This window comes from Lithobates pipiens, unplaced genomic scaffold (genome assembly GCF_037356315.1).
Source record: "Lithobates pipiens isolate NorthernLeopardFrog02 unplaced genomic scaffold, aLitPip1_a1.2 Scaffold_23, whole genome shotgun sequence".
NCBI lineage: Eukaryota > Metazoa > Chordata > Amphibia > Anura > Ranidae > Lithobates > Lithobates pipiens.
In genome coordinates, this window is record NW_027507785.1 from 45,543,749 (window position 1) to 45,566,058 (window position 22,310).

At 45.3% G+C, this 22,310-nt stretch overlaps 1 protein-coding gene across 2 annotated transcripts in view; it reads left to right on the forward strand.

The window, feature by feature from the left end:
* LOC143927441 (hyaluronidase-2-like) overlaps positions 1-18,484 on the forward strand; it is a 28,728-nt gene extending 10,244 nt beyond the window's left edge. For both annotated transcript variants that reach the window (XM_077451517.1, XM_077451518.1), the window contains exons 2-4: positions 932-1,894; positions 12,856-12,945; positions 17,507-18,484. In XM_077451517.1, the coding sequence (XP_077307643.1) occupies positions 965-1,894; positions 12,856-12,945; positions 17,507-17,920 (1,434 nt within the window). In that variant the 5' untranslated portion in view covers positions 932-964 and the 3' untranslated portion in view covers positions 17,921-18,484. The remainder of the gene's footprint in view (positions 1-931; positions 1,895-12,855; positions 12,946-17,506) is intronic.
* Positions 18,485-22,310: the final 3,826 nt, after the last annotated feature.

A 22,310-nucleotide genomic window follows, 5' to 3' on the forward strand; every position in this document is an offset into this window, starting at 1 on the left:
CTGGCTTTTAATCATTTTTTTTTTGTAGGTGGAATCCCTCTTTAAGAACAGTCTTCTTTAGTGTAACGAGGAACAAGGGGTCCTGAAAGTGATGGTTTGGCCCCCACAGGGCCCCGATCTCACCATCGTGGAGTGTCTGGGATGACATGAAGAGACGGAAGGATTTGAGGCAGCCGACAGCCACAGAAGATCTGTGCTTAGTTCTTTAAGGTGTACATAGAGCAACCTACCTGCCGAGTACCTTCATAAACTATGACTAGGAATGGAACTGATGAGCCAAATTGTGAAATGTTTGGCTGTAGCAGGAGGCAGTTTGTCCGCGAAGTGCTGGAGATCGCTACAATAATGAGCGTAATATAAAGTGGAGTTCAGCTTCAATTTTTTAGTGTGTCTAAATCTGCTAGTATATATAACACTTCCCCAGCCCCCCCCCCCCCCCAGACTGACAGCGATGCTGTTCAAAGGTGCCTCCTGTGCTCCTTTATCCAGAGTGGGGGGGGGGGGGGCGCTCTAATACAGGAGGTGTGTTACTGGTCAGATCCCCAGGTGAAAACAGAGGGAAAAAAAGCCATAAAAAAAAAAAAAAAAAGAAAACGAATGCAGCCACCACGTCTAATGATTGCACTATATTACATTTTTGTTTTTATATTTTTTTTTTATTTTTAGGTAATGTGAACATATAACAAACATACAGTATAGTGGAGGGTTCTCAAACTTGACTGCAAAAATTGAAAGGTTTTGGGGTATAAAGTGTTCAGTTTTAGGGTTTTATATTTTATTGTTTAGATTTAATGGTTCATTTTGGAGTCGATTTAAAGTTTGGGTAATATGAAGGGTTAAAACTAAATACGGGGGAGGGGAGGGGAAGTACACTGAGCTGTTAATTGGCCGTTGTTGACTATCTTTTTCTGCCTCTTCCGTGTCTCCGTAGGGCTTTTCAAACTCGGTTCCTGATTTTCTCCCAATGACGCCCCACCCTGGCCTCACCTGTGTCCTGTTGTCTATCGTCGTGGCTCATGGCCAATCATCCATCATCGGGACAGACAAGCCCACCACCCCACCTTTATTTACCAATCGCCCTTTCATGGTGGCCTGGGCCGCTCCCACCCATAGCTGCTCAACGCGTTTCAACGTGTCTCTGGACCTGCGACTCTTTGATCTGACCGGCTCGCCCAGCGAAGATATGGTAGATCAGAATCCCACCATCTTCTACCGGGAGCGACTGGGGCTCTACCCTTACTACGACCAGCTTAACATATCCATCAACGGAGGTGTACCCCAAAACGCCAGCCTCCAAGATCACCTGCTGAAGATGGTGGGTGGGCTCAACAAATACATACCCTTCACCAATAAAAGTGGATTGGCGATCATCGACTGGGAGGACTGGAATCCGATTTGGCTTCGGAACTGGAACGCGAAGGACGTGTACAGGCAAGCTTCCCGGCAGCTGGTGGCCTCTCGTCATCCCGACTGGTCGGCCAACGATGTGAACGCAGAAGCCCAGGTTGAATTTGAGAATGCTGCTCGCGACTTCATGGTGGAAACGCTTCGGCAAGCCAGAAAGTATCGCCCCCGCCAGCTCTGGGGGTATTACCTGTTCCCGGACTGCTACAACCACGACTACCTGACCAACTGGGACAATTATACTGGCAAGTGCCCCAGCGTGGAGATGCCACGTAATGACCAGCTATGGTGGCTTTGGGAGGAGAGTGACGCCCTTTATCCATCCATCTACCTGGAACCCCCACTCCAATCTTCCATTAACGGGCGCAAATTTGTTCAATACCGGGTGAAAGAGGCCATGAGGATCGCTCAACAACACACGGGCTACTCGCTCCCCGTCTACGTGTACACAAGACCCACCTACAAGACCAACCTCAACCTTCTCTCTCAGGTGAGAAAAACAGCATGCTGGAATATTTTTTTTTCTAAATCTGGATGAATTTTAATAACAGGTCTCCTTTAAGAATATGTAAACCTCCAACAATTATCATATCTTAGTTGAACCCTGTCCCTGTTTATCTGTCAAATTTCCCTTTGAAAGTGGTTTGTTATGTCTCGTTGATAAGTGCAAAAGAAAACACCTGTTGATCCTGCCAGAGCTTTCTGTGCTGAGTGTTACCAGTTACATTGTTCCCAGTTCTCTCTATGGACTACAGAATGCTATGGAGATAAGGAGAGGTTTTCTGTGGTCCTGCTCTAGGAGACAACAGGACATCCTTTATAGAGTATACAGTATAGTGGGTGAGCACTGTCACCCCAGAACAGGAAGTGTGTTACTGTCAGGATCACCGGTGAAAACAAAAGGCAGCCACTCAGTGCCGGGACAAGGTCATCCAGGGCGAAGATGGCAAACTGTCCCCCTGACAGGTAGAGTCCCCCATTACATCAGGTGTCCCGAGTAGGGTTCCCCTTTACATCAGGTGTCCCGAGTAGGGTTGCCCTGTACATCAGGTGTCCCTAGTAGGGACCCCCTTTACATCAGGTGTCCCCAGTAGCATCCCCCTTTACATCAGGTGTCCCCAGTAGCGTCCCCCTTTACATCAGGTGTCCCCAGTAGCGTCCCCCTTTACATCAGGTGTCCCCAGTAGCGTCCCCCTTTACATCAGGTGTCCCCAGTAGCGTCCCCCTTTACATCAGGTGTCCCCAGTAGCGTCCCCCTTTACATCAGGTGTCCCCAGTAGTGTCCCCCTTTACATCAGGTGTCCCCAGTAGCGTCCCCCTTTACATCAGGTGTCCCGAGTAGGGTTGCCCTGTACATCAGGTGTCCCTAGTATGGGACCCCCTTTACATCAGGTGTCCCCAGTAGCGTCCCTCTTTACATCAGGTGTCCCCAGTAGCGTCCCTCTTTACATCAGGTGTCCCCAGTAGCGTCCCTCTTTATATCAGGTGTCCCCAGTAGCGTCCCCATTTACATTAGGTGTCCCCAGTAGCATCCCTCTTTACACCAGGTGTCCCCAGTATTGTCCCCTTTTACATCAGGTGTTTCCAGTAGGGTCCCCTCTACATCAGGTGTCCCCAGTAGGGTCCCCCTTTACATTAGGTGTCCCCAATAGGGCTGCCTTACACACACCACGCAAGAACGCTCACAGAATTGCAAAGAAATATGCATGCATGCTATGTCGTACTGTACTGGTACTAAGAGCTGGTAAGCTGCAATAAGTTACAATTTTGGGGTTTAGTAACATTAGGAAATCTATGACATTGTCTCCTCTCCTCCCATGACTCAGCGGTCAGTCCTATTGAGGGGTGATTGTTAGACATGTGCGATCCATTTGAATACAATTTTAATCACAATAGAAACGAATTTCAACAAATCTGAAATTAATGATAACAAAACAAATCTTATGAATTCCTATTCGAAGTGGAAACACATTGCAATAAATACAGTAAGTTGTTCAAGTGAAATGATTCCTACTATAGGATAGACTAGAAAATAATATAATAAAAAAATAAAATAAAAGAATAGAATACAAAGGAATAGAATAGAATAGAACAGAAAATAATAGAATAGAACTGAATAGAACAGAACAGGGGTCTCCCAACTTTCTATACAAAGGGCCAGTTTACTGTCCTTAAAGCGGGAGTCTGCCGGGAGTTCCGCCGTTTTTTTTTTTTTAAAAGCCAGCAGCTACAAATACTGCAGCTGCTGACTTTTAAAATAGTGGCACTTACCCGTCCAGCGCGCCTGCGATGTCAGCACCCGAAGCCGATCTCTTGATCGTCTCTCGGGTGCTGCCGCCGCCATCTTGGGTATGGGAATCAGAAAGTGGAGCCTTTCGGCTTCATTTCCCGGTTCCCTACTGCGCATGCGCGAGTCGCGCTGCGCAATAAGGATGGTCCCCGCTGTCTCTGGGATCCGTGTGTTTTCCAGCAGGCAGCGGGGGACTTTCAGAAAGGGGCGTAGATTCTGCGGAAAGGGGTGTACCTTCTGCAGAATCTACGCCGGAAGTGGGTGCAGATACCTGTACTGTACAGGTACCTGCACCCCCTCCCCCCTGAAAGGTGCCAATTGTGGTGCCGGAGGGGGGGAGGGTTCCAATGAGCAGAAGGTCCACTTTAGGAGCCAAAATGGGGAAGTTCCCCCTTAAGGATCCCCGACTCCTCCTGCACAATTGGCACTTTTGAAGAGGGGGGGGGGGGGGGTGTGGAGCATGTACCTGATTTTGACAGGTACCTGCTTCCCACAAAATGGAAGTTCTCCTCCCTCCCCCTGCAGTCTTCTGGGACACTGACAGGTCCCAGAAGACTGCATCCACCATTCACGATGAGCAGCGCGACTCGCGCATTCGCAGTGGGCACCTGGCTGTGAAGCAGCAAGCTGTCACAGCCAGGTACCCATAGTGAAGATACCGGCCCCGGGGACCGAAGACAGCGGGTGTGACCAACTGGGATGAGCACACCGCTGGATCCCGGGACAGGTGACTGCTTTTTAAAAGTCAGCAGCTACAGTTTTTGTAGCTGCTAACTTTTTATTTATTTATTTTTACAGATGGCTGGAACTCCTCTTTAAGACTTTAGGAGGGCTGGACTGTGGCAATCGGGAGTAGAAAAAGTCCCAGCATCAGTTGGAGTAAACAATGGTGTCAGTGAGGGGAATTATGCCCCATCATTGGTGTCATTGGTAGGAATTGTGCCCCATCACTGATGTCATTGGGCCCCATTGTTGATGTAATTTGGAGGAATTGTGCCCCATCTTTGGTGTCTTTGTTTGGAATTGTGCCCCATCTTTGGTGTCTTTGTTTGGAATTGTGCCCCATCTTTGGTGTCATGGGGTGGAATTGTGCCCCATCTTTGGTGTCATTGGGTGGAACTGTGCCCCATCATTGGTGTCATTGGGTGGAACTGTGCCCCATCTTTGGTGCCATTGGGTGGAATTGGACCCCATCTTTGGTGTCATTGGGAGGAATTGTGCCCCATCTTGGAGTCTTTGGGAGGAATAGTGCCCCATCTTTGGTGTCATTGGGAGGAATTGTGCCCCATCTTGGAGTCTTTGGGAGGAATAGTATCCCATCATTGGTGTCATTGGGCCTCATTGTTGGTGTCCTTGGATGGAACTGTGCCCCTTTGTTGCTGTCAGTGAATGAAATAGTGCCCTAAGGGCCGGTTAAAATTAAGTGAAAGGCCACATCTAGCCCCCGGGCCGCAATTTGGAGACCAATAGAATAGAAAATAATTGAATAGACTAGAATACAATAGAATTCTTCTAAAATTCTAACTTAAAAATTTGAATTCATTTTGAAAATAAGGAATATATGAAACAAATTCAGAAAAAGAATCATTCTAACATAACGAATTTGAAACTAAATTATTAACTTAACCACTTGACAACTGGGCACTTAAACCCCGTTCGTGACCAGACCAATTTTCAGTTTTCTGTGCTCTCACAATTTGAATGACAATTACTCAGTCATGCAACACTGTACCCAAATAACATTTTTGTCCTTTTTTTCATACAAATAGAGCTTTGTTTTGGTGGTATTTGATCACCTCTGGGGTTTTTTATTTTTTGCACTATAAATGAAAAAAGACTGAAAAGTTAGGGAAAAAAAAATGCATTTTTCTTTGTTTCTGTGATAAAATTTTGCAAATTATTAATTTTTTCTTCATAAATTTTGCCCACAATTTATACTGCTACATATCTTTGGTAAAAATAACCCGAATTAGTGGATATTATTTGGTCTTTGTGAAAGTTAGAGAGCCTACAATCTGTGGCGCAAATCATAAAAAATGTATCACATCTGATGTACTGGTGGCCGATCTCATTTCTTGCGACCCGAACAAGCCAGGAAAGTACAAATACCCCCCAAATGACCCCTTTTTTGAAAGTAGACATTCCAAGGTATTTACTAAGAGGCATGGTGAGGTTTTAGATGTTGTAATTTTTTCCCACAATTCTTTGCAAAATTAAGATTTTTTTTTTCCCCACAAAATTGTCATTGTAATAGGTTATTTCTCTCACATGGCACGTGTATACCACAAATGACACCCCCAAATAAATTCTGCTACTCCTCCTGAGTATTACGATACCACGTGTGTGGGACTTTTCCACAGCCTGGCCACTCAGAGAGGCCCAACATGCAGGGAGCGCCATCAGGTGTTCTAGGAGCATAAATTACACATCTAACTTGTTGACTACCTATTACACTTTTGAAGGCCCTGGAGCACCAGGACAAGGACACGTGACACTGATGTGGCACTGATGACAGATGGCACTGATACATGGCACTGATGACATGTGACATTGATGACAGATGGCACTAATATGTGACACTGGTGACACATGGCGCTAATATGTGGCCCTGATGACACGTTGCACTAATATTTGGCCCTGATGACAGATGGCACTAATACGTGGCACTGGGGACATGTGACGATGACAGATGGCACTGATACGTGGCACTGATGACACGTGACACTGATAATAGATGGCACGTGGCACTGATGACAGATGGCACTGATACGTGGCACTGATGACAGATGGCACTAATATGTGGCACTGATGACAGATGGCACTGGTGACATGTGACAATGATGACAGATGGCACTGATACGTGGCACTGATGACACGTGACACTGATAACAGATGGCACGTGACACTGATATGTGGCACTGATGACAGATGGCACTAATACGTGGCACTGATGACACGTGACACTGATAACAGATGGCACGTGACACTGATACGTGGCACTGATGACAGGTGGCACTAACATGTGGCACTGATGACATGTGACACTGATGTGGCACTGATGACAGATGGAACTATGTGGCACTGATGACACGTGGCACTGACATGGCACTTATACGTGTCACTGTGGACAGGTGGCACTGTGGACAGGTAGCACTAGGGACAGGTGGCAGTGACGACAGGTGGCATTGGGGACAGGTAGCAGTGGGGACAGATGACAGTGACTTTGTGGGCACTTTATTTTTATTTATTTTTTACTCACTGCCGCTTGCAGCGTTCATCTCTCCCTCTTCACACGCTGTCTGTGTGAGGAGGGAGAGACGGCGATGAGAGATGATCTCATATGTTTACATATGAGATCATCTCTCAATGGACATGCCGATTGTGCTGTAAACAGCCGCTGTGATTGACCATTTACAGCGATCTGTGACTGGCTGTCTCCAAGGGACATGGCAAGCTCAGAATTTCCCCGATGCGCGCATCGTGGAAGTAAACAGGAGGACGTCCTCCCGGCAATTGGCGTCCGCGCTGCAGCCGTCTTGCGGCTAGAGCGCGAACGCCTAGTGGTTAAAATTAAGTCTTGTTGCTGTGTGTGGTGTGTTTTTTTTTTGTTTGTTTTTTTAAGCGGCCCAAACCCGCTTCTTCTCGGATCCCACGTCGGCGCTCTTGGCCCCTCCCGAGTGCCGAGTGCCCTGACAGCAAGAAGCTTGCAGCTCCCTGTGCCCATTAAGGTGAAGAGCCGTGGCTCGGCCCTGGCTCTGCCTCTCTCCTCATTGGTTCACTGACTTTGATAGCAGCGGGAGCCAATGGTGCCAATAAGGAGGGACAGTCCCTGGGCTTTGTGGCTCTCGTGCATCCCCACTGGATTGAGATGGGGGCTCAGGTAAGTATTAGAGGGGCTGCTGCACTCAGGAGGCTTTTTATCTTAATGCATAGAATGCCCCTTCTGCCTTTACAACCCCTTTAATGAATAACAAATGCTTTTGACCCCCCCCCCTCCCCACTTTAAATCCCGTAGTGTATGATGTCATATCTCATATATATAATTAAAAAAAAAAATAAAAAAAAAATATATATATTATAATACTACTAATACTATAATAATAACTATAATACTACTCATTAGTCACACCCTTTTTCACAATCACAACCAGGTAGACCGGATGCTCCTTGGAACCCTATGACCCATTAAATATACGTAAGTCTAAATTGCAATAAAAATTGGTAACAGCATTTGCCCCCGAATAAATATACAGTATAAAAAAAGGCCCGTAGTGCAGTATTTATATAAAAGCCCTTTTATTATTATATTAACAAAAAATAAATAAGCAAATAAATAAAATAAAATAGCAAAGCTCCTTCAAAACCACAATAATAAAAAAAAAACAACAGTACTTACGAACTCCACGTACATGACATCACTTCCGGTCAACGCATTTCGTCATGTGACTTCCATAGAGTTTGTTCAACTGGAATCTGTAGGATAATGTTTTTTTGACCTACACTAATCCAGCGGGTCACAACTTGTTGGTGGGCGTTTCATCTGCCCGCACATGACTGAAGAATTTGTGTATGGATGCTGTTACCCATTTTTTTTATTACGATTTTGAATTGAATATACAGTTGTGCTCATAAGTTTACATACCCTGGCAGAATTTATGATTTCTTGGCCATTTTTCAGAGAATATAAATGATAACACAAAAACTTTTCTTTCACTCATGGTCAGTGTTTGGCTGAAGCCATTTATTATCAATCAACGGTGTTTACTCTTTTTAAATCATAATGGCAACAGAAACTACCTGATCAAAAGTTTACATACCCCAGTTCTTAATACCGTGTATTGCCCCCTTTACCATCAATGACGGCTTGAAGTCTTTTGTGGTATTTGTGGACGAGGCTCTTTATCTTGCATGAACAGCACTTTTGAGATCCCCCCAGAGTGGCTCAATGATATTGATGTCAGGAAACTGAGATGGCTACTCCAGAACCTTCACTTTATTCTGCTGTAGCCAATGACAGGTCGTCCAAGTACGTCCCATGCGCAACTTCCTGGCTGATGAATGCAAATGTTCCTCCAGTATTTTTTGATAACATACTGCATTCATCTTGCCATCAATTTTGACCAAATTTCCTGTGTAGCTCACACATCCCCAAAACATCAGCAATCCACCTCCGTGTTTCACAGTAGGGATGGTAGACCTTTCATCATAGGCCTTATTGAATCTCCAAATGTAGTGTTTATAGTTGTGGCCAAAAAGCTCAATTTTGGTCTCATCACTCCAAATGACTTTGTGGCAGAAGGTTTGAGGTTTGTCTCTGTGCTGTTTGGTGTATTGTAAGCGGGATAATTTGTGGCATTTGCGTAGTAATGGCTTTCTTCTGGCGACTCGACCATGCAGCCCGTCTTTCTTCAAATGCCTCCTTATTGTGCGTCTTGAAACAGCCACGCCACATGTTCTCAGAGAGTTCTGTATTTCATCTGAAGTTATTTGTGGGTTTTTCTTTGCATCCCGAACAATTTTCCTGGCAGTTGTGGTTGAAATTTTAGTTTGTCTACCTGACCGTGGTTTGGTTTCAACAGAACCCCTCATGTTCCACGTCTTGATTAGAGTTTGAACACTGCTGATCGTCATTCTCAGTTCCTTGGATATCTTTTTATATTCCTTTCCTGTTTTATACAGTTCAATTACCTTTTCCCAAAGATCCTTTGACAATTCTTTTGCTTTCCCCATGACTCAGAATCCAGAAACGTCAGTGCAGCACTGGATGAAAGATGCAAGGGTCTATCAGGAGTCCAGAAACTCACTGACCTTTTATACACACACACTAATTACAAGCAGACAGATCACAGGTGAGGATGGTTACTTTTAATAGCCATTCAAACCACTTTGTGTCAACTTGTGTGCATGTTATCAGGCCAAAATCACCAGGGGTATGTAAACTTTTGATCAGGGTCATTTGGGTAGTTTCTGTTGTCATTATGATATAAAAAGAGTAAACACAGTTTATTGATAATAAATGGCTTCAACCAAACACTAATCATGAGTGAAAGAAAAGTTTTTGTGTTACCATTTATATTCTCAGAAAAAATGGCCAAGAAATCATAAATTCTGCCAGGGTATGTAAACTTATGAGCACAACCGTGTGTGTGTGTGTGTGTGTGTGTGTATGTGTATATATATATATATATATATATATATATATATATATATATATATATATATATATATATATGTATATGTGTAGGGGGGGGGGGGTCATAGAGTTCAGGTGAGTGTTCCATTTTCCTGGTTGTGATTGTGAAAAAGGATGTGACTAATCATTGCTTTGTGAGTATAGCCTACGCCTATATTATACATAGGTATTAGGGATGCACCGATACCATTTTTTTACGAGTACCGATAACTTTTTTTTATTTATTAATTTTTTTTTTATACTCGACGATCCCTACCGCAACTGCTTTGTTTCCACTTCAGCTGTCAGCAATACAAAGCATTAAAAAGTTATTTACAAATTTAAAATTTTTGCGCTTTTTCAATGTGAAATGTGTTAATATATATGTGTCAAAATATTCACTAACAAAGCAAAACAAAAAAAAGTTTTAATTGTTTATCATTTAAAAAATAGACGTTAACAAAAAAAGCAGGAAAATAATTAAATTGAGGAGACTAGGGAGTCAATTAAGGCTGATTGGAGTAAATTAAGGGTTAATAAGGGGTTAAACAGAGGGACATTTGTTTGTCCCTCTGATCTGCAGATGAAGAAACAGATTCAAAAAGAAACAATGTTTCTTTTTATTTTAGTGTTTCAGCGGCTGAGCAATGTTGTTTAATATACATTGTGGGCTGCTTTTTTCTTTTTTTGTGAACGCTCCAATTACCGAACTTCTTTAACACAAGGGAGACCCGCCGACAGCTCAAAGAACCGAGCCTCAGGCTTGATTCACACTAACGCGTTTTTTTGATGCATTTTGCATTTTGCAGAAATGCAGGGAAATTTTTGTTAACATGGGTTCCTATGGAACATGTTCACATCAATGCATTTTTGTGCCTTCTGCGTTTTTGGAAAGGCTCGGGGACTTTTTTTCATGCAAAATGCAGCGTTTTGCATGTAATAAAAGTCAATGGATCTGCATCAAAAACGCAAGTACCGCGATTTTGCCGCAATTTGCGTTTTGCGGTTTTTTTTGTTTGTTTGTTTTTTTCATTTTTATCACTGTATATATCTGGTTGCAACCACAGTGTAAAATTTTTTAAAAAAACGCAAAACGCGGCAAAGCACCGCAAAAAGCACTGCAAAAACGCTCAAAAGCAACATGCATAGATGTAAATCGAGCCTTAAAGTATCGGTTTCAGGTATTGGTGCATTAGCATGAGTACCGATACTTGTGAAAATACTCTGTATCAGTACAATGCTAATAGGTATGAGGTATGACATAATACACTACAGGATTTTCCCCTTTTTCTATGACACAGTGAAGCCGAGTTAATGAAGTGAGGGGGGGGGGGGGGGCAAAAAACACCCATTCCAGGATGTAAGACATGAGCCTGCAAAATATACCACAGATTGTTGGGATCGTACTTTTCTGAAATTTTGGCAAAATAGTTTAGCAAAATTTGAAATGAAGATTTTTTAAGGGTGCGATAAGCTTTAAATAATTGGGGGGGCTACAGAAGCTCCTACCAGTGGATCGCTTCTTGTGGTAAATATGACCCGTCAGTAGCCTCATTACTTATATATATATATATATATATATATATATATATATATATATATATATTGTTGTCACAAGTAATAAAAAAGGCAAAGGGAATCCCTCATAATGGGCACAGTGGGTGTACAGACCCGGGAACTCAGCACAGGAATGGTGGGAACCCCTCATAATGGGCACAGCGGGTGTACAGACCCGGGAAGTCAGCACAGGGATGGTGGGAGCCCCTCATAATGGGCACAGCGGGTGTACAGACCCGGGAACTCAGCACAGGAATGGTGGGAACCCCTCATAATGGGCACAGCGGGTGTACAGACCCGGGAACTCAGCACAGGGATGGTGGGAACCCCTCATAATGGGCACAGCGGGTGTACAGACCCGGGAACTCAGCACAGGAATGGTGGGAACCCCTCATAATGAGCACAGCGGGTGTACAGACCCGGGAACTCAGCACAGGGATGGTGGGAGCCCCTCATAATGGGCACAGCGGGTGTACAGACCCGGGAACTCAGCACAGGGATGGTGGGAGCCCCTCATAATGGGCACAGCGGGTGTACAGACCCGGGAACTCAGCACAGGAATGGTGGGAACCCCTCATAATGGGCACAGCGGGTGTACAGACCCGGGAACTCAGCACAGGGATGGTGAGAACCCCTCATAATGGGCACAGCGGGTGTACAGACCCGGGAACTCAGCACAGGGATGGTGAGAACCCCTCATAATGGGCACAGCGGGTGTACAGACCCGGGAACTCAGCACAGGGATGGTGGGAATCCCTCACAATGGGCACAGCGGGTGTACAGACCCGGGAACTCAGCACAGGGATGGTGGGAACCCCTTATAATGGGCACAGCGGGTGTACAGACCCGGGAACTCAGCACAGGGATGGTGGGAATCCCTCATAATGGGCACATCAGGTGTACAGACCCGGGAACTCAGCACAGGGATGGTGGGAACCCCTCATAATGGGCACAGCGGGTGTACAGACCCGGGAACTCAGCACAGGGATGGTGGGAACCCCTCATAATGGGCACAGCGGGTGTACAGACCCGGGAACTCAGCACAGGGATGGTGGGAATCCCTCATAATGGGCACATCAGGTGTACAGACCCGGGAACTCAGCACAGGGATGGTGGGAATCCCTCATAATGGGCACATCAGGTGTACAGACCCGGGAACTCAGCACAGGGATGGTGGGAACCCCTCATAATGGGCACAGCGGGTGTACAGACCCGGGAACTCAGCACAGGGATGGTGGGAACCCCTCATAATGGGCACAGCAGGTGTACAAACCTTGGAAAATACCTTCAGCTGTAAAGAGCTGCTTCATTCTGTATTGCACTGGATCCAGAGTTCCTCATGTTTATGATGACAGTCTTGGCTGCCTCTGTAATACTTTTTGGTTTTACATTTTTGTATTTTAATTGACATTTTTGTATTTCGTCCCTTCAGATGGATCTCATCTCCACCATCGGAGAGAGTGCAGCACAGGGGGTGGCGGGGATGATATTTTGGGGCGATACCGATTACGCCTCAGATAAGGTGAGTGTTTCTGATAATAACATGACCCGTATTCTGTGTTCTGATCCAGAGGTCTCAGTTCATTGTGTCTCCCCTGTGCTTATTATGTATTCGTCATCAAATTAATAAAAAAATTAAAGCTTTTCATATGTAGGGAGTGCCAGTTATGAGTCCAGGCATCTGAGACAAAACCCAAACCTACTGATACCCTAAAACTTTTGGGGGGCACAAACAAACTGAAAAATTCAGGAAAAAAAACCCCATCAAACGCAGCCACACTGTACAAAGGGTAAACCGCGCTACTCGAACAACAAAAGAAAGCAACCTAAAAGCAGCAACCCTAATCGTAATACTCCGATATCAAACTAAATAGGTGAAAAAAATGAGCTGCGCTAAAAACAAATTAGAAATTAAAAATTAATCAAACACCTAAAACCTAATCAAAACCTATACAAAGTAAGCATAAAAAACAATATTAAATAAACAAAAATGTGATTAGTAAATAGTATATATGAGTACTATCATATCATCATAGAGTGAATAAAGTGTGTACTAGATCTGAAATGAAATTAGTATAAATAATATAGAAAGCACCCACAATAATTAATGTAAATTGAAACAAAAATAATGATGTGTGCTAAATCTAAACGAATAATATTAATAAAAATAATATTCAAAAACCATAAAGAGTTCATATGTGATAAAGGAAAAAATGATATTTTTAGTCCAAAAATATTATTATTGTTGATTCTTCAAACTTGATATTAAGGTGAAAAAAAAATTTTTTGTAGAAAATATTCAAAACAATCCTCCACCAGTGAGAAGAGGGGCCGCTTACCAGAGCTTTAGATCCCAGTGTTAGTGAGATCAATAAGGCAACAGCATAGGGGTTTCTGGGTGAACCGTCACAGGCATCCCACCATCTATGTCTCCAATACGAAGGCTCCAAAACGAAGGCTCCAATCGAGGAACGAAGGTGTCGTAGATTGCTGACACCACGCTGTCTCTATCTCCAGTACGAAGCCTCCAATCAGGGAACGAGGGTATCGAGGATCATATATAAAAGATCAAAGACACTCGCATAGCGTAAAACCACTTGGTTTAATAAAGTAGAATTTAAAAAAAATTACACTCACATACGTAAAGAAAAAACGATCACATAAAAAACGAGCCGGCCGGACTCGTGTGCCGCCCGCACTTCCTGGTTGGGCGTAGAACGCGGAGACGTCAGAACGCCTATCTCCCTACGCGCGTTTCGTCTCAAACGGACGTGTTCACGGGATGCATCCCGTGAACACGTCCGTTTGAGACGAAACGCGCGTAGGGAGATAGGCGTTCTGACGTCTCCGCGTTCTACGCCCAACCAGGAAGTGCGGGCGGCACACGAGTCCGGCCGGCTCGTTTTTTATGTGATCGTTTTTTCTTTACGTATGTGAGTGTAATTTTTTTTAAATTCTACTTTATTAAACCAAGTGGTTTTACGCTATGCGAGTGTCTTTGATCTTTTATATATGATCCTCGATACCCTCGTTCCCTGATTGGAGGCTTCGTACTGGAGATAGAGACAGCGTGGTGTCAGCAATCTACGACACCTTCGTTCCTCGATTGGAGCCTTCGTTTTGGAGCCTTCGTATTGGAGACATAGATGGTGGGATGCCTGTGACGGTTCACCCAGAAACCCCTGTGCTGTTGCCTTATTGATCTCACTAACACTGGGATCTAAAGCTCTGGTAAGCGGCCCCTCTTCTCACTGGTGGAGGATTGTTTTGAATATTTTCTACAAAAAATTTTTTTTTCACCTTAATATCAAGTTTGAAGAATCAACAATAATAATATTTTTGGACTAAAAATATCATTTTTTCCTTTATCACATATGAACTCTTTATGGTTTTTGAATATTATTTTTATTAATATTATTCGTTTAGATTTAGCAGCCACACTGTGCCCATCAAACTCTGCTACTGTGCCCATCAAACGCAGCCACTGTGCCCATCAAACGCAGCCACTGTGCCCATCAAACGCAGCCACTGTGTCCATCAAACGCTGCCACTATGCCCATCAAACACTGCCACTGTGCCATAAAATGCTGCCACTGTAAGATCTAATAGTGCCACTGTGACCCCAGCCAGTTCACCGTCTGCCTGGTGTCCTATCAGATAGTGCCCACTATTGACAAGTGCCAGGGACAAACGCTGCATGCTCCGTAGGGAGCAGAACAACAGCTGATTTTGAGATAAGCTGTTGTGACGGTGAGACGGCGCCTGCGCACAATAGTCGTTGGAAGAAATGTTTGTGGTAGATTGTGCCCTGCCGAGGCGTGTTCATGTCGGTGAGGGGCGGATTTGTACATGATGGGGGTGGATTATTAAATGATGGGCAGTGCTGCAAAACATATATTTTTCTGATCGAAAAACCCGGCCTTCAGTTGGCTAAACACGCCCCGCAAGCGTCCAGGAAGAATAGCAGAAAAATATGTGTTTTGCAGCACTGGCCATCATTGAATCATCCGCCCACATCGTGTACTAATCCACCCCTCACCGACATGAACACGCTTCGCCAGCACGGGGCACAATCTGACACAAAGATTTCACAAATCACAACAGCTGATCGTAAAATTAGCTGTTGTGCTGCTCCGTATGGCGCATGCGCGGCCCATGTGCCGTTTGTCCCGGGCACTTCTCGATAGCGGGCACTATCCGACAGAACACCGGCACTTATCCTGTCTCAGTAGGGCAGCGGGTGACGGCGGCGAGCGGTGGGACCTTGCAGCGGCTCCTGTGTCCTCTGTGCATCACCCCCACTCCTTTCGATAGACGTCCAATTGTAGCGCCTGTCGTTTCAGCCAATCAGATGACAGGTAACAGACCCTTGCACCTGGTTGGCTGAGAGGCGGTTCAGTGTTAGGAAAGTGAATATTAACTCGCTTTTCTGACACACGTGGGTGAACTGCAAGCAGGTCACCTTTTTTGGAGCTTATTCAGGCTTTTTTGTCTCTAATCAGGTGCTTCAAAAGCAACCCCCTGCGCTGGAATTCAGGCGCCTGGCGTCCGCAAAGGGTTCGGGCACCTGAATAGGGGATGGTTACAGCGGCCATGGATAGATTCATGTAATGCATAGATCTATCCATACTGCACAGAGGGGGCTGGCTCAAGAGAGGGGGCGGCGCCCGTGTGCCCTTAATGGATGCACCGCCGCTGGCAGCTAACATGTACCCACCAGATCATTATCCCCCCCCCCCCAGCTAACCTTTTCCACTTTGAAAACTTCCACTTCTATAACCCCTCCTCCACACCTACCCACCCAACTCCCAATCTCCAAACTCCTATATCTCCTCCTTAACCCCTAACCACCCAACTCCTATAACCCTTCCTCCAACCCTAACCAACCAACTCATATAACCCCTCCTCAGACCCTAACCATCCAATTCCTTTAACCTCCTCCTCCACACCTACCCACCCAACTCATATAACCCATCTTTCACTCCCAACCACCCAACTCCTATATTCCCTCCTCCACACCTAATCGCCTAACTCCTATAACCCCTCTTTCAGCCCTAACCACCCAACTTCCATAACCCCACCCCTAATCATCTAACTACTATAACCCCTCTTTCATACCTTACCAACCAACTCCAGTAACCCCTCTTTTCAGCCCTAACCACCCAATTCCCATAACCCCTCCTCCACTCCCAACCACCCAAGTCCTATAACCCTTTCTCCGCCCCTAATCACCTAACATCTATAACCCCTTCTCTACTGCCAACCATCCAACTTCCATAACCCCTCCTCCAACCCTAACCACCCAACTTCCATAACCCCTCCTCCAACCCTAACCACCCAACTTCCATAACACCTCCTCCACCCCTAATCCCTTAACTTATATAACCCCCTCCTCCAACCCTAATCACTTAATTTATATAACCCCTACTCCACCTCTAACCACCCGACTCCCATAATCCCTCCTCTATGCTCAACCACCCAACTCCTATAACCCCTGTCCTCCAACCCTAACCACCCAACTACTACACCCATCCTCCACCGCTAACCATTAAACTCCTATAACCGCTCCTCCAACCTGAATGACCTAACTCCTATAACTCATCCTGCATCTCTAACCACCCAACTCCCCTAACTCCTCCTCCACTCCTAACTCCTGTAAACCTCTCCTAACCCCCACGCCTAATGGTCCTAACTTTCATAACCTCTCCTCCTCCACGCTAACCACCAAACTTCTATAACCCTTCCTCCACACCTAACCACCCAACTCCTATAACCCCTCCTCCACACCCAACCACCCAGCTCCTATATCCCCTTCTACATATTTTAACCTCTCAGGTGCTATAACCCCTTCTCCACACCTAACCACCAAGCTCATATAACCCCTTCCCAACACCCAACCCATTTGGGTGCATCTAGGTAGGACCTGGGAATGACCCAGGAAAGGGGCCCTTTTGTAGTCACAACCTCTAATATCCTCCATTGCATTTTTCCACAGTGTAGCAAATGTACAGATAGATGTTTTTTTTAGAATGTGATATTTTAGGTTCTATGAAATCTCTCTCATTTGTATCTCTTCCTCACAGGAGACCTGCCAGAAGCTTAAGTCGTACCTGGATGGAGATTTGGGTCGATACATTGTGAATGTCACCGCCGCGGCCTCTCTTTGCAGCCAGGAGCTCTGTGGTGGAAACGGACGCTGCCAGCGCCAAGAAAACGTCACTGACGCCTTCCTGCACCTCAATCCTGCCAATTTCATCATCATTCGGGCTCTTCCAGGGTTCAGTTCCTCTGTTCCTAGGTGGGTGCAGGGCCAGCTGTCGGAAAGTGACATCAGTAATCTGCGTTCACAGTTTCAGTGTCGATGTTATGTAGGCTGGAGTGGAACCACCTGCAACATCCCACCACCATCCACCTCAAACCCTGTGGGAGCTGCAGCTTCTCCCATAGGCCATGTACTGGTGTGGCTACTGATGGCCTACCTCTGTATTTTTCTTTAAAGGCCAGGACAGTTTTTTATTTTTATTTTTTAGGTGCTGCTGAGGACCCCGTTATGGGAGAGCCCATGCCTTTCCAAGAGGGTGCGGAGTTCTATCCGGGGATGAAATGGCTCTGTGTTTTCCAACCTCTAGGTCTACACCTACCGCTATACAGTGTTAGGTACAAGGTCGAGCAGGTCACCTTGGAGCCCATATGTTACAATTGGAGCCCACCAGTCCTAGAACTGTGCAATACAATTCTCTTCCCGTGTCCGGAGATACGGGAGTTTTTTTTTTTTTTTAACCAAATAACTGCCTTGTTAGAGATCAATGCAGTCCTTTCTGCCCTGATTTGGTAGCCCAGGGGTTAATAGCGAAAGAGACGCTCAGGGAATGTACCATTGTGCCATTCATTGGGGGGCCCCCAAGATTTACATTGGGGCCCTATTTTGACTGAGCTTTGTATGAAGGATAAACCTGGGGATCAAGACTTTAAAAAAAAAAGAGACTATAATGTTTTTGGTCCGTTTTCATTATTAATGATAATAGTTATATATTTTAATTATTAAATCTGTTTCAAACCTGTATGAATATGCACAGTCTTTGTTTTACAATGAATACTGGGATAAGCAATGACACAGGATTACTGATGGTACAGATGGACCCCTAAAAGTGAAGAACACTTGGATTATTAGTGCAGGGCTAGGGGAAGGGGAATTTATCTGTCTGGGGTCAGTCTTAAGCCCCATACAAACGGTCGGACTTGTACAAACTTTTCCGTGGACTTTTGTACAAAGGGCGTGGTCCACAAGTTTGTATTGCATACACACGGTCGGACTTTTTGACAACAAACACGAACGTGTTGACGTCAGAACGTACGGACGCCACTTCAAAAGAGGACGTTCAATGACTCCAGCGCCACCTTTGGTCAACTTCTGTATTGTAGTCTGATCGTTTGCAATGGTTCTGAGCATGCGTGTTTATACCTTGTACAAAAGTCCGATGCTTTTGCGTACACACGGTCGGACTTTGCTCCATTGGACTTCTGTTGTCAAAAAGTTTGTCCGTTCGCACAGCCAACAAAAGTCAGATGAAAACAGAAAAAGTTTGTCCGATGGAGCGTACACACAGGTCGGATGTTGCTCCAAACCAGCTAATTTGCATGTTTGTTGTCAAAAAGTCCGACCGTGTGTACGGGCCTTTAGTAAGGACTGAGAAGTCACTGGATTCAGGCCTCTATTGAGTACTTATGTGTCACTTACCTCTATTGAGTACTTTAGACCCTTTTCAGGAGGTAAGATGGTCATGCAGTACAGATGGGTCCCCAAGATTGAAGATCACCCAGATTATTAGTGCAGAGCTAGGAAGATTTACCTGTTGGGGGTCATAGTAAGGACCGAGAGTATGCTGAGTCTGGGCCTCTGTAGACTAGTTTGGGAATCTGTAGGAGGTTATAAATCTACGTTGTACAGATGGATCCCAAAATACAAAGAACATCTGCATTAGGGAGCTTTGTATTTCTGGGGTCAGTCCTAGTAAGGGTTCAGAAGTGACTGAGTTAGGGTCCCTGTAGTTTGGGCCTCTGTAGCCCAATCCAGTTGGCCGCAGAGCTGGTTTTCATAGCAGAAATGGCACCACCCTCATCCTCGGGGATGTGGCATAACAGAAGATAAGAATCTCGATGTACATTGGAGGCAGTATGGGCCTCCAAAGCTGTGTAGCTCCTCTTGCCGCATCCTTTCCTCTTCATTTACCACTAACCCAAACACCGCGTCCTGCAACGTCTTCCAGATGTGACATCCAAAATGTTCTGCATCAACTGACTGGAGCCCCCCCCCCCCCCCCGGGTGGGAAATGGAGATTAACTCTTTCATGACTGGTCACAACTAGGACTGTAAAGTGAACATATACAGGGAACAGAAAACTTAAAGGAAAAATGTAAAAGAGGTTATATTGACGGTGATGGAGAAATGTTTTAGGGATGTATCATAGCCCAATCCAGGGCCGTTTTTAAGGCAGGGCAAAAGGGGCAGCTGCCCTGGGCCCTGTCATTGTTGTGGGGCCCAAAGCAGCTGCCTCACACTTGCCAACTATCCTGGTTTAAATTCCCTCGTCCCTTGAGGTTTTAGTCCTGTGCTGTGTCCTGATATCTCAGTGTGAAGTGCTGCTACTTATGCTGCTCAGCTCGCCCTTTTGTTGTGTACAGATGACTCACCTGCAGACCCTGTGTTTACATGTAAATTACCTGCATTCATATGTAAATAGCGGGGGCCGGCAGCACTGATATGTATACCTTGCCCCCCTGAGGTCATATCCACAGCAATCTCTAGCAGCCAATCAACAAGCAGAAATCATGTGCTGTAACCACCTAGCAAATAACCAGTGAGCTGTAATGTGTGCTGTAACCTCTATCAACCAGTCAGGGAGCGGTAATGATACACTGTAACCTCTAGCAACCAGTCAGTGAGCGGTAATGTGTGCTGTAACCTCTATCAACCAGTCAGTGAGCGGTAATGATACACTGTAACCTCTAGCAACCAGTCAGTGAGCGCTAATGATACACTGTAACTTCTAGCAACCAGTCAGTGAGCGCTAATGATACACTGTAACCTCTAGCAACCAGTCAGTGAGCGCTAATGATACACTGTAACCTCTAGCAACCAGTCAGTGAGCGGTAATGATACAGTGTAACCTCTGGTAACCAATTGCAATAGCTGCCTGATCTGATTCAGTAAACTGATTTTGAGTCTAGCTGCTATTTATTGTATGTCTCAGAGCAGGTGGAGAGCAAAAACTGCATGGGGGGGGCCCCAAGAAAAGTTTTTTGCCCGGGGACCAATCAATATTAAAGACGGCTCTGGCCCAATCTATGTAAAACAAAGGTGTCGCAGTGGCGGAAGGTTTTTCCAGGACTTCCTGTTTAGTATTCCCATTGAATACAGCCAACTGTCACTCATGAGCTTCGTTTAGAAGCAAATGCTGAAGAACAGGCAGCACATTTCTCTGACATACAAGAAAGCAGGAGACAACATTTTATTCAATGGATACTTCTTGTAGTGAGCAGCTGACAACACTGCCTCTGCTCGGGGCCAGGATAAGGGGTGGGCAAGAGGGACAGCTGCCCTGGGCACAATGGTATTGTGTGAGGTGGGGGAGCACCACAAGAAGATTGGGGGGGGGGATTTGTGTTAGCAGAGGAACTTTGGGGGTGGCAGGGGGTAAGTATTGTCCTAGGAGGGAAAATGGGGGGGGGGTTGCTTAGAGTGGTGAACTAGGGAAATTTGTATTGGGGGGGGGGAGAAGATTTGTGCAAAGAGGGGGATTTTGGAGGGAATGTGTGCTAAGGGGGAGGGATTTGAAGTGGATGGGGTCATGGGGGAATGGGGGAGAGGGTAGATGCACTAGGAGTGGAAATCCTAGGGGTAGAGGATTTGTGCTAGGAGGGGTACATTTTTGTTGGGGGGGGGCATTTGAGCCCGGGGGGGGGGGATTGGGGTACAAAGATTAGTGCTGAGAGGGGAGGTTTCAGTGGGGGGGGTGGATTTGTGCTGAGAGAAGAGGGAATTTAAGCTTAGGGGGTACACATGCAGATTAGTGCTATGTTTTTGTTGGGGGGGATTTTGCTGACACATAATGTTCATACATACAGAGGGGAGAACAAGTATTGGGTACACGGCCGATTTTGCAGGTTTTCCTACTTATAAAGCATGTAGAAGTCTGTAAATGTTATCATAGGTTCTCTTCAACTGTGAGAGACGCAATCTAAAACAAAAGCTCAGAAAATCACATTGTATGATTTTTAAATGTCTTACATGCTTTGTAAGTAGGAAAACCCGCAAAATCGGCAGAGTATCAAATACTTGTTCTCCCCGCTGTATTTGAGGTGGGGGGGGGGGCAGTTTGGTATGTTCCCCCTGGGCTCTACATGACCGTTGTCAATCCTCTCTTATTCTCCCTCCGGCCGGACTACAGGCCAATTTGGCACTGCGTCGCTTTAACTGACGATTGAACGGTCCTGCGGCGCTGTACCCAAACAAAATTGACGTCCTTTTCTTTCCACAAATGGAGCTTTCCTTTGGTGGTATTTGATCACCTCTGCGGTTTTTATTTTTTGAGCTATAAACAAAAAAAGAGCGACAATTCTGAAAAAAAAAAAATAACAATATTTTTTATTTTGCTATAATACATCAGTTTATGCCAATGCGTATTCTTCTTATGGAAGAGCTCTGGGGCCATCAAAAAAAAAAAAAATCTGAATTCTGAGTTTGAAAGTCAGAATTCTGACTTTGAATCTCAGAATTCTGACTTTAAAACTCAGAATTCTGACTTTGAATCTCAGAATTCTGACTTTCAAACTCAGAATTCTGAGATTCAAACTCAGAATTGTAAATTAAATTTTTTTTATTTTTTT